The 11,919-nt window shown below is 60.6% G+C and overlaps 1 protein-coding gene across 2 annotated transcripts; it reads left to right on the top strand.

Annotated features, from left to right (window-relative positions):
* The first annotated feature begins 931 nt into the window (after positions 1 to 931).
* On the top strand, positions 932 to 4,348 carry ARC (activity regulated cytoskeleton associated protein). 2 transcript variants are annotated; one of them, XM_009244138.4, is made up of 3 exons: positions 932 to 2,922; positions 3,153 to 3,297; positions 3,530 to 4,348. In XM_009244138.4, the coding sequence occupies exon 1, from the start codon at positions 1,134 to 1,136 to the stop codon at positions 2,322 to 2,324; it is 1,191 nt and encodes a 396-aa protein (XP_009242413.1). In that variant the 5' UTR covers positions 932 to 1,133; the 3' UTR covers positions 2,325 to 2,922; positions 3,153 to 3,297; positions 3,530 to 4,348. The 2 variants fall into 2 exon arrangements, with proteins under 2 accessions (XP_009242413.1, XP_054374943.1); XM_054518968.2 differs by having other exon boundaries at positions 3,153 to 4,348.
* The last annotated feature ends 7,571 nt before the right edge of the window (positions 4,349 to 11,919 follow it).

Below are 11,919 nucleotides of genomic sequence, written 5' to 3'. Positions count from 1 at the left end.
TCTCCTCCCCTCTTCCACCTTCTTAGAAGTCTTGGAGCCTCTGGCCAGGTTCTTGATATAGCCAGGGTCTTCAGGGCCCAGTTCTCTTCACTGGGGGCTAAATGTCCCCTCCATGTCCTCCAAACCCCAGCCCCCAGGTAGCAGCTGCCAGATTTCCCTGGAAACACAGAAAAGTATTGGGCCTCACCAGAGACCTGGGTGTGGGGGCATGGGGCAGCCCTGTCCAGTCACTGCCACATGGGCACCTGTCACCCATGCACATCAACGCCAGGGCCAGGCAGAGAGAGCCTCTGCCTGGCTGCGCGTCCCTCACACAGAGCCCAAGACCTGGACTCAGGACCTAGGCAGGAGTGAGTGGGAGCTCAAAGTCACATCTGGGAGCTCACATGTAGACTTGCCGAGCCCCTGGGCACAGAGGCTGATGGTGAGGGTCCTTCCCGGGCTGAGCTGCACATCCTGCAGAGCCGGGCAGGGTCAGGGACAGTGAGGACCCAGGAGAGCAGTGGCCAGCGCCAGCTTCCTCCAGCCCCCCAAAGAGAGAGGCGAGTGGAGAGGAGGAAGCCCACCTTGGGACCCTGGGAGGCAGCAGATGACAGCCCGCCCAGCGCCCGGGAGGGGGCGTGGGAGGGGCGCCCAGTGCCCGGCTCAGTCCCTCTGGTCCCCGCAGGCTGAATGAGCCCCGCCGCCCGGGGTGGGAGGTGCGGAGCGGAGGGATTAGTCATCCCGGCCCCGCCATGTGTGCAGGGGGTGGGACCTCCCGTCCCTTGCCGCCCGGGAGCCGAGTGGGCGCAGGGCGGGGCCTGCAGGGGCGCGGGCGGGGCGCTGGCGGGGAGCCTGCGGCTGGGCCAATGAGAAACCGGGCTCGGCGAGCCGGCCGCCCACGGGCCGCGCTGGCTGCATAAAGAGCCGGCGGCCAGGACTCAGCGCAGAGCTCGGGCGCCGCGTCCTCCCTCCGCAGCAGCCGAGCCGGACCTGCCTCCCCGGGCGTGCTCCGCCAGCCCCGCCGCCGGCCCGCAGCGACAGACAGGCGCTCCCGGCAGCTCCGCACGGGACCCAGGCCGCCGGACCCCAGCGCCGGACCTCCCTCCGTCCGCCCCGAGGAGTTTGCCGCCTGCCCGAGCACCTGCGCACAGATGGAGCTGGACCACCGGACCAGCGGCGGGCTCCACGCCTACCCCGGGCCGCGGGGCGGGCAGGTGGCCAAGCCCAACGTGATCCTGCAGATCGGGAAGTGCCGGGCCGAGATGCTGGAGCACGTGCGGCGGACGCACCGGCACCTGCTGGCCGAGGTGTCCAAGCAGGTGGAGCGCGAGCTGAAGGGGCTGCACCGGTCGGTGGGGAAGCTGGAGAGCAACCTGGACGGCTACGTGCCCACGAGCGACTCGCAGCGCTGGAAGAAGTCCATCAAGGCCTGCCTGTGCCGCTGCCAGGAGACCATCGCCAACCTGGAGCGCTGGGTCAAGCGCGAGATGCACGTGTGGCGTGAGGTGTTCTACCGCCTGGAGCGCTGGGCCGACCGCCTGGAGTCCACGGGCGGCAAGTACCCGGTGGGCAGCGAGTCGGCCCGCCACACCGTTTCCGTGGGCGTGGGGGGTCCCGAGAGCTACTGCCACGAGGCGGACGGCTACGACTACACCGTCAGCCCCTACGCGATCACCCCGCCCCCAGCCGCTGGCGAGCTGCCCGGGCAGGAGCCCGCTGAGGCCCAGCAGTACCAGCCGTGGGTCCCCGGCGAGGACGGGCAGCCCAGCCCCGGCGTGGACACGCAGATCTTCGAGGATCCTCGGGAGTTCCTGAGCCACCTAGAGGAGTACTTGCGGCAGGTGGGCGGCTCTGAGGAGTACTGGCTGTCCCAGATCCAGAATCACATGAACGGGCCGGCCAAGAAGTGGTGGGAGTTCAAGCAGGGCTCCGTGAAGAACTGGGTGGAGTTCAAGAAGGAGTTCCTGCAGTACAGCGAGGGCACGCTGTCCCGAGAGGCCATCCAGCGCGAGCTGGACCTGCCGCAGAAGCAGGGCGAGCCGCTGGACCAGTTCCTGTGGCGCAAGCGGGACCTGTACCAGACGCTCTACGTGGACGCAGACGAGGAGGAGATCATCCAGTACGTGGTGGGCACCCTGCAGCCCAAGCTCAAGCGTTTCCTGCGCCACCCCCTGCCCAAGACCCTGGAGCAGCTCATCCAGAGGGGCATGGAGGTGCAGGATGACCTGGAGCAGGCGGCCGAGCCGGCCGGCCCCCACCTCCCGGCGGAGGATGAGGCGGAGACCCTCACGCCCGCCCCCAACAGCGAGTCCGTGACCAGTGACCGGACCCAGCCCGAGTAGAGGGCATCCCGGAGCCCCCAGCCTGCCCACTACATCCAGCCTGTGGCTTTGCCCACCGGGACTTTTGAGCTGGGGCTGACTCCTGCAGGGGAAGCCCTGGTCCAGCTGGGTGCCCCCTCGGACTCCGGGCGGACTCGCACACACTCGTGTCATCCAGATGTGAGCACCGCACCCAGCGGCAAAGAGCCCTCCCCCCTGCAGGGCTCCGCCCATCACTGTCCCTCCGTCTGTCTTCAGGGCCTGGACCCCACCCTCCACACTCTCAGGCCATCACAGAACACCCCAGCTTCCTCATTCTGCTACAACGCCCAGGCCCTCTGGACATCCAGAAAACCAAGTGTCCGGATGGCAGGGGCCAGCGGCCACCAAGCTCACGGGACACCCAGAGCAGAAGCTAGGGCAGAGCCAATGCTGAGGGAGCCTCGACTTCCGGCGCCGCCGCCCTCTCCCGGCATCCGCAGAGCCAGCTGACGCCCTCCCTGCCTCCCAGGGCAGCTGGCCAGCCTCGGGCAGCGCGGCCCCCTCCTCCCAGGGGACAGTAGAAATCGCACACGCAGCAGCAGCAGACCTGATGTCCCGGTGCTTCCTGGCCCCTCAGGTGAGCCCCCGCCCCAAGGCAACACCTGCTGTGGGGCATCTGAGAGCTGGTGGGACCCGGAGGCTGTTTTCTAGGAGAGCCCACTGAGGCTCGGGCCCCCAGCAAGTTAGCCAAAGGGATGGGTTGGGGGTGGCATCATGGAAGGGGACACTGGGGAGAGTGGGCCGGTGGGAGGTAGGGGCAGTTTGCTGAGCCAGCTCTCACATGGACCCGCGCTTTCTCTCCCCCAGCTCCAGTGATTCACGCCCGCCTGGAGAAGAATCAGAGCTCAGCTCATGACTCATCCGTGGCAGGCAGAGGGTCCCAGAGGGGCTGAGTCCTCAAATCCGGCTGAGGCAGCAGCCGGCACCATCGGAGCCAGGAGAGTGACAACCGGTAACCCAGACCCCACCATCAGCTGTCCCAGCCAAATGAGCTCCTCCCCAGACCCCAGACACCCTGGGGCCCAGGCCACTCCCCAGTGTTTGGGCATGCTGGGAGGTTCTGACAGGGTCGGGGGGCCTCTGCCTTGGAAGACCAGCGCCATCCACCGGCCCCAGCCCCTCCCTGTGGAGCCCTGGCTACTGTCCTGCATGGTCCCTCACTGCTCACTCTCCTCTTCTTTCAGGTCTCAAGGTTCCCACAAAGTCTTTGCTGCTGTGCTGGGCACCACCTACCCCTCACCTTGCAGGCTGCCTGCGTGGGAGGCGAAGTCCCAGGACAGCCCAGAGGGGGGCTACAGAGAGGAGTCGGCTGCAGCAAAGGGCAGGAGCCCCAGCTTAGCCCTGAGCGCCAGCGCGAGGGCCAGGGCCTGCCACTAAGCCCGCCCCGCTGGCCGCCAGCTGCCCGTCCCCAGAGCCACTGCAGCAGGAGTCGGGCCCTGCCTCCCTCCCAGCAGGGAAACCCCGTCCGCTGCCAGGCCATCCTCTCTGCCAGAGGCTTTCATGAGCCCCAAGGCTGGGGCCACAGCTCCTACTCCTGCCCAGCAGCCCTGAGCCCAGCTGCAGGAAGGACATCCCAGAAGCCATTGCTCCTGGGGCGCTTCCAGGCATTCTGCCCTGCCCCGACACCAGAACCCTGGTGCTGGTGGGCCACTAGCGTCTGCAGCCTGAGCAGGCGCTGGCTCAGGGTTCATCTTTCTGCCTTGTCCACTGGGGGACCAGCCCTACAGACCACTCTGACAAGTCTTCGGCCCACACCCTGCTAGCCCCACAGATTTTATTTTTGCACATAAGCCATAACCAATCCTCAAGGCTGGCACAGGCTTTGGGGAAGCCCTGGAGCCTGTGAAGACCCTGGAAACCTCATGAGGCTGTGGCCAACCCCTGCCCCTTGCCCCCACACAGACCAGGCCTTAAATGTCGGTCCAGGCCCCGTGCACCTTACCCCAAAGACAGACTCTTTTTGTAAGATTTTGTTAATAAAACACTGAAACTTCTTGGAGTGTTCATGTTGCTTCTTCTGTGTGCTTGGGCTGGGCAGGGGTGGAGCTGCAGACACAGGTCCCCTGGCCCAGAGGGTGACCCTGGAGACCCCATGGGTGTAGTGAGAGGTCTCTGGGGGCTCGGGGGAGCACCAACAGGGCCGCCTCCATCAGGGTCCTGGATCCTCAGGGGGAAGCACCCTCAGGGTGCCACACTTCAGCCTCACTGCAGCCCACTAGGCCTAGCTCAGCCCTGCCTCCAGGCCTGAGTGGCCATCAGTGAGGGTGACTGCTGACTGGGGGAGCCCTGTTCATGCTGAGCTGAGGCCTGCCCCTCTGTAAGTCCTACTGGCACGTAGGGTGTACAGCTGGTGCATGGCGGGACTACAACTAGGGCTCGGCCCACACAGCCATCTCAGGCTCTGGAGCCCTGGGGACCTAGTGAGTGCAGACCCCAGCTGGGAGGGGACCCTGGCCATTCCTGGTTGCCAGATCATGAACTTGGTCTCTCTGAGCCTCAGTTTCCTCATCTGCAAAACAGGGCATCTATCCTCACAGCATCTGTGCTGAAGAACTTGGAAACAAGGGTAACTAGATGCCCTGCAGGACATCAGCCTTCCCCACCTTTGTGGGGGGCACTGGATTCCGAGGGTCTGTGGACGTCAGCCTCCCCTGCCTTTGTGGGGACACTGGATTCCGAGAGGCTGCGGGAGGTCAGCCTCCCCTGCCTTTGTGGGGACACTGGATTCCGAGAGGCTGCGGGAGGTCAGCCTCCGCCTCCTTTGTGGGGACACTGGATTCCGAGGGGCTGCGGGACATCAGCCTCCCCAACCTTTGTGGAGACACTGGATTCCGAGGGGCTGTGGGAGGTCAGCCTCCCCTGCCTTTGGGGGAACACTGGATTCTGAGGGGCTGCGGGACGTCAGCCTCCCCTGCCTTTGTGGAGACACTGGATTCTGAGGGGCTGTGGGAGGTCAGCTTCCCCTGCCTTTGCGGGGGCACTGGATTCCGAGGGGAAAAAAAACATGGCCTGGGGTAGGGATCAGCCCCTACCCATCAGTGTTCAGTGAGAAACAGGACTGACAGGAGACAGGAAATTCATTGCAAGGAATTGTTTTACTCAACGTAGGGGCTGCTGAGACAGTCCAAAATCTACAGGGCAGGCCAGAACCTTGGGGAACGGGCTGAAGCAGGCACCTGCGGGTGGAATTTCTTCTCCATCAGGGAAGCCTCAGCTCTGCTCTTACGGCCTTTCAAGGGACTGAACCAGGCCACCCAGGTTCCCAAGGATGCTCTTCCTGAAAGCACCTACTACAGACCTTCGGCACAACACCTCTGTTAAGATTTGATTGAGTGACTGAGAACAGTACCCCAGCCAGGTTGACCCTCACAACCATCATGCTCATTTGCTGCTGTAAGGTTCCCACCCCTCTGGTGGGGTTGCTCTGCTCCTGGGGATCCTGGGCCAAGCTGTGGGGTCAGCTGGTGGGTGGTGCCAGCTCAGCCCCGCTGGGAGGCCGGGTGCATTGCACCTGCAGGGTTCTGGCACTGAGCTCACTGCTCCTGCAGCAGCGAGGGGCCCTGGGAGAGCAGGAAACAAGAGGAGACTAAGCAGAGAGAGCCACCTGCTGCCAGGAAATGTCGTCACCCATGGCGCAGGGCGCTGAGCAGGGCTCTTCACGGTGAAAGGGCCGCCTCCGCCCCACTCTTCCCTTGCATTTCTTTTAAATAACAAAGCCGCTGGAAGAACGGGAGAGGAAATTGGCAGGAACAGGAAGCTGGGCACCACGGTGCTGCCTGAAAGCAGTCATTTGTCTTGGAAGTACTACTTCTCACATGAAAAGCTGGAAGCTGTTGATGCTTTTCCCTTTTAGTAAAAAGTTACTCCCTGTAATTGTGGAACAGGCTATCAGAACCTTTCAGTTAACTGGAGGTGCAGCTGTGTCACTCTGTTCCCAAGGAAAGAGGCCGGAGGCTGGAGGGGTGGGTGGTCGGGGGCAGAGGGGCCCAGACCCTGTGCAGCTGTCTCTCAGCCTGAAGAACAGGTCCCAGAACAGGGTGTTCTCTGCCATCAGCCCCTCTCCACCCCTCACTGCTCCTGCCCATCTAGGTATCACAGACCACTCAGTCTCACCCCTTCACTATAGCGTGGGGAAACTGAGGCACAGAGACGGTCTGTGCTTGCCTCAGTTTGGGGAAAAGAATTGAGTCTGTGGGTAGGAACACCTAGGAAGCCCCTAGAGGTTCTTCCCACAGACCCGGTTTGGTGGGAGGCCTCTGAGCCAGGGAGCACGGGTCAGATCCCCATGGGGCAAGTGCCTTTCCATAAATTCCCGCCGGTCTCACAGAGCTGGTGTGTGGGGGAGAGGGCGGACACCTGGGCCCTCTGTTGCCTTCAAGGCTCAACTGAGATTAAGTCTCTCAGTCCCAGCAGGGTCACTGTTGAGGGCTGGTGGTGCCACTGGGGGTTGCAGGGAAAGCGATGGGCTTGGGAGAGTGTGTGAGTCAGTAGAAAGCAAGGCTGCTGTAACAGAGGCCCTGCGAATGTGGGGGGCAGTCTCCCGTCAGGGAAGCACGCAGCTGGCGGCTGGGTGCACCTGTTCATTCCAGACCTTCTGGGTTTCTTGACACTCCAGGTTGCTATCCAGAAGGGGCAAGAGATGGCGAGGGGCATGCCACGATTGTAAAGCTGAGCCCAGGAACATCACGGCCACCCATATTGCCTCTGCCCTTGCCCAGTGCCAAAAGCCTGGATGCATATGGGAGGGAGGGAGGAAGGATCTAGGTGGGCAACTAGTGGACAGAGGCCGCAATGCGTTTGGGAAGGAGGAAGGAAGGATCTAGGTGGGAAACCAGTGGACAGAAGCCACACTGGAAATTGTTTAGGGTGGTGTGTGTGCAGAGTGTGACCTTGGCCAAAGACGGCCTGGCCTCTGCCCTGGGCTCCTGGGAGGTCATCACTAGGCCCTGAATTCTGACCTGGTAAGAATGTCCTAGTCCACCTGCAGCCTCAGGCCACACCTATGGTCCTATGTGACTTCAGTGGAGACTTTGGGCTATGTGGAATCAGCTCTGCCTCCAGAAGGGCTGGAGATGGCTCAGCCATGTGGGCGCCAACCAGGACCACGAGACAGACCCCAAGGCAGGAGCTACCCTGGTTGTTGATGTTCCGTGTGCCTTGACCCAGATCACTAAGGGAGGGGCGGGGCCTAACTCTGTCCATGACCCCAGGGGAGGACGACCGGGAGCTCTGTGTCTGGACCCTCCTGGGCTCTGTTCCAGGTACCTCTTTCCATTCTGGTTTTATTTTTTATATTTTTTGAGACAAGGTCTCTCTCTCTGTCACTCAGGCTGCAGTACAGGGCTACAGTCACAGCTCACTGCAGCGTTGACCTCCCAGTTCATGCCATCCACCCACATCAGCCTTGCAAGTAGCTGGGACCACAGGTGTGCACCACCACAACCAGCTAACTTCTCCCTCCCCTCCCTTCCCCTCCCCTCCCCTCCCCTCCCCCAAAGCCCTCCACTCCCCTCCCCCCCGCCCTCCACTCCCCTCCCCTCCCTTCCCTTCCCTTCCCCTCCCTTCCCCTCCCTTCCCTTCACTTCCCTTCCCTTCCCTCCCCTCCCTTCCCTTCCCCTCCCTTCCCTTCACTTCCCCACCCTTCCCTCCCCTCCCCTCCCCTCTCCTCCCCTCCCCTCCCTTTCCCTTTTCTTTTCTTTCTAAGGTGGTGTCTTGCCATGTTTCCCAGGCTAGTCTTGAACTCCTGGGCTCAAGGGATCCTCCTGCCAGGCTAATTTTAGTCTACATCTTTTCCCCGTAGGAATCCACAGTCACGGGTATAATGGCTTCCAGGGGCACTGGGGCCCTCCTAGAGAATCACATCTGAGGTGGCCGTCAGGAGCCTGGGCTTCTATAGTTGGTGTCGGAAGCGAGGGTGGCATAGTCCTGTGGACCGTACCCAACCTCCCAGGTGGCAGGACTCTTTTCTAGTTGGCAAGGGTCTTTTAACTCCAGGAAGAGTTCAAGTTAGTACAGAAACTTAAAAAAGAATCAAACCTGAAATATTATTATTTTTGTCAAGAAATTACATATGTTTTATATTTTACAGCATTTTAACACCGAAAAGAATTTGGCTAATTGGAAGCCATGGAGCACCCCTCATGATGCCAACAGCAAGTGTCTAGCGATATCCTACTCTTTGGCAAGTGTCCAGTGATCTCCCGCTCTTCGGCAAGTGTCCAGCAATCTCCCGCTCTTCGGCAAGTGTCCAGCGATCTCCCGCACTTCTGCAAGTGTCCAGCGATCTCCCGCTCTTCGGCAAGTGTCCAGCGATCTCCCGCTCTTCGGCAAGTGTCCAGCGATCTCCCGCTCTTCTGCAAGTGTCCAGTGATCTCCCGCTCTTCGGCAAGTGTCCAGCGATCTCCCGCTCTTCGGCAAGTGTCCAGCAATCTCCTGCTCTTCGGCAAGTATCCAGCCATCTCCTGCTCTTCGGCAAGTGTCCAGCTGATCTCTCGCTCTTTGGCCCTCTGTCTCCATCTCTCTTGGCGGAGCTGGGGGAGGAACAGGCGGCGGCAGGTGAGACAGGTCAAAGCTGCATGACTCCTGTGGCTGTTGGGTGAGGAGGGAGTGAAGAGGGTGGACAAGGGGTGAAAGGCCCTTCATAAGGAGGAAGAGGAAATTCAACAAAGAGAAACGCCAGGCATCCAGGGGCCAAGGAGCCCTTCCCTTCCTGCTTTGGTTCCCGTGGGGCTGACGTCCCAGGGTCGAGGCGGGAATGAAGAGGCTCATGCCAGGTGACATTAGAGGGCGTGTCGGGGTTCAGTGCAGCCTGGTCCTGGGCTCCCCACCCCAGCCCTGCTCCCACCCAGCCCTTCCCCATAAAGTCTGTGAGGTCCAGAGGGCCGTGCTCTCCTCCAGAGGACAGACACACTCCAGGGCCTGCCCCAGTGACCCTGCTCCCAGTCCAGGTCCCTCCCACAAGGGCACCTGAGTCTTGGGGTGGCCGTCTCTCAGTGGAGGGGTGGCTGAGGGTGGCTGTTTGTGGGGATGCAGGCTGGGTGTTCACAGCCCCTCCCCATAGAGCCACCTCCAGGTGGTGAGGTTGGGAGGAGGAGGTGACAGGGAGGGCAGGTGCTGACTCTGCTATTTCAGTGCTGTTGGAGTGCTGAGCACCTGTGCCTACACACTCCCTTCCCAGAAGAATCCCGTCTGAAGACTGGATTTTGGACTTTGGACTTTTGAGTTGATGTGGGAAAGTATTAGGACTTTGGGGCTATTGGGATGGAATGAGTGCATTTTGTATGAGAGAAGAACGGGAGTTTGGGGGGCCCTAGGTGGAACGCTATGGTTTAAATGTCCCCACCAAAACTCATTTTGGAATTTAATAACTGCCTTGTGGCAATGTTGAGAGGTGGGACCTGCGAGAGGTGACCAGGTCATGAGGGCTCTGCTGTCATGGATGGATTAATGTTGCTATCTCAGGAGTGCGTGAGTTATCGTGGAAGTGGCTTTGTTATAAAAGTGAGCTGTCTTGTGTGCACTCTCTTGCCCTCCCACTTTCTGCCACGGAAGAACACAGCAAGCAGGGCCACACCAGATGCTGGTGCCATGCTGCTGGACTTTGCAGCCTCCAGAACCATGAGCCGAAGAAACTTCTCTTTATAAATTATCTGATGTGTGGTATTGTTATAGCAGCAGAGAACAGACTAAGACACACGTATATGAACCTGCTGGGGTTCCCCATGTGAAGAGGCTCCCCTATGACAGGGCACCCCTTACAACAAGGCTCCCTATGCTGTGGCCCCCATCCACAGCCCCATGTTTCAGATATGAAAACTGAGGCTTGAATGGTGCAAGGGACCTGCCCACAATTGCCATGGAACCAGCCAGACTCCCTCTCCCCATGCCTGGTGCCCAGGAGAGGCTTGAAATGATGACTTTGAATGGATATTGTCAAACCCTCCTGTGTCCAACTCCAAGCCCTGCGTTTATTCTACCTTCTGGGCCACCTCCTTTTAGACAAGGTTCCTTGTCTAAAGGTTTCTTCCTGGTTTTGGGCAATGGGAAGGGGGCCACTGAATTTGCCACGGCTCTGTTCTGTTGAGGGTCAGAGAGAAGCTGGTTCGTTTGTTCCTTTGCCTGCCCTAGGGTGAAGGTAGGGCTCCTATCCAGAAGCAATCTGCTTCCTATCCTATCCAGAAGCAATCTGCTTCCTATCCTATCCAGAAGCAATCTGCTTCCCAGTCTCACGGATGCCTAGCCCTGGCCACCCATGGAGCCTCCCATTGGCCATACATGGCCCCTGCTTCCAATCAGTCACTGTCTCCTGGCCCTGGCAACGCAGTGACCCTCACCCCTAATTATGGACACGGGCAGGATGGTGAAGCTTCCTCCCAGCACTCCTGGGGACTCCCCCCACACATTTGCAGGGATCCCAGCTGGCACCCTACTTTTGTAGGTAGCAGGTAACATACAATAGCCCATTTCTTCCAGGAATGAGGCCAGCATCCCATCCAGCTCCGGCTACGGGGAGCCCAGATGCAGCAGCCACGGGACAGGTTCCCCGGCCCTCCCTCGACCACCGCCTCTCTCTGGGATAGGCCTTGGGGCTGCAGTGGCACTCCTGGTATGAGTGGGGAAACTGAGGCCCAGGAGAGGCAGAAAATTACCAGCGTGAACAAGATAGTCTCCTTGGCATGTCTGTGCGTGCCTGGGCTGAGCTGTGGGCCCTCGGTGGGCAGTGGGCAGTAAGGTGTCCTTTCTCAGCCCCGTCCTCGAGGGTCCTCTCCCTTCTGTGTAGCCCTAAGTGGGCATCGCGCTGCCCGCCCAGGTTGGCAGTCTCTCTTTACCCACTCCAATACCGGCCCAGATGACCACAGATGATCCAGTACTGACCCTGGCCACCTCATGGGGGCCCTGGTGAGAGCAGCTTGGTCCGAGGGTGGGGCAGAAGCCAGACCATGGGTGCTGCCGAGTGCCCGTCACAGAAGCTGTGCTGGGAACCTGTGTTGGAACACCAGGGTTGGCTCTCCCCAGGACCTTGTGCCCCCACCCTCCAGCCTTGCTCTTATCTCCAGGCCACAGCCCGCCCTCTATTGGGCGCCGACTCTGACATCCTGGGCACTTCAACTGAGAAAGTCCAAAGCAGCCGTCCTGGAGGTCCTGGTCCTGCCCATCCACAGACTCCTGTGGGGTCTGGCCACCCCACAAGGCCACTGGGCCAAGCTCCTCTATTTCTGTAATTGCCATGGGAGCAGCTGGGGTGTGCCAGCCTCACACTGGCCCCTACCCTGACTGCACTTCCTCCCTGCCCTGCCTCTTCCCAAGGCCACCATGGGGCTAAGTTAATTTTCAGTGCTCACTTATTGCCACCAGCTGGGCTCAGTGGCTCACGCCTGCAATCCCAGCACTTAGGGAGGCTGAGGTGGGAGGATGGCTTGAAGCCAGGAGTTTGAGACCAGCCTGGGCAACATAGTGAGATCCTGTCTCTACAAAAAGTAAATATATATAGAAAGGTCGGGTGTGGTGGCTCATGCCTGCCATCCCAGCACTGTTTGAGGCTGAGGCTGATGCCGGAGGATTGCTTGAGCCCAGG

This window comes from Pongo abelii, chromosome 7 (assembly GCF_028885655.2).
Source record: "Pongo abelii isolate AG06213 chromosome 7, NHGRI_mPonAbe1-v2.0_pri, whole genome shotgun sequence".
Lineage (NCBI taxonomy): Eukaryota > Metazoa > Chordata > Mammalia > Primates > Hominidae > Pongo > Pongo abelii.
The sequence above is the reverse complement of the archived record's forward strand: the minus strand, read 5'-3'. Positions and strand labels throughout refer to the sequence as shown.

Bases quoted from the DNA above. Each gene is read 5' to 3' on its own strand.
- ARC (XM_009244138.4), top strand. From the start codon at position 1,134: ATGGAGCTGGACCACCGGACCAGCGGCGGGCTCCACGCCTACCCCGGG.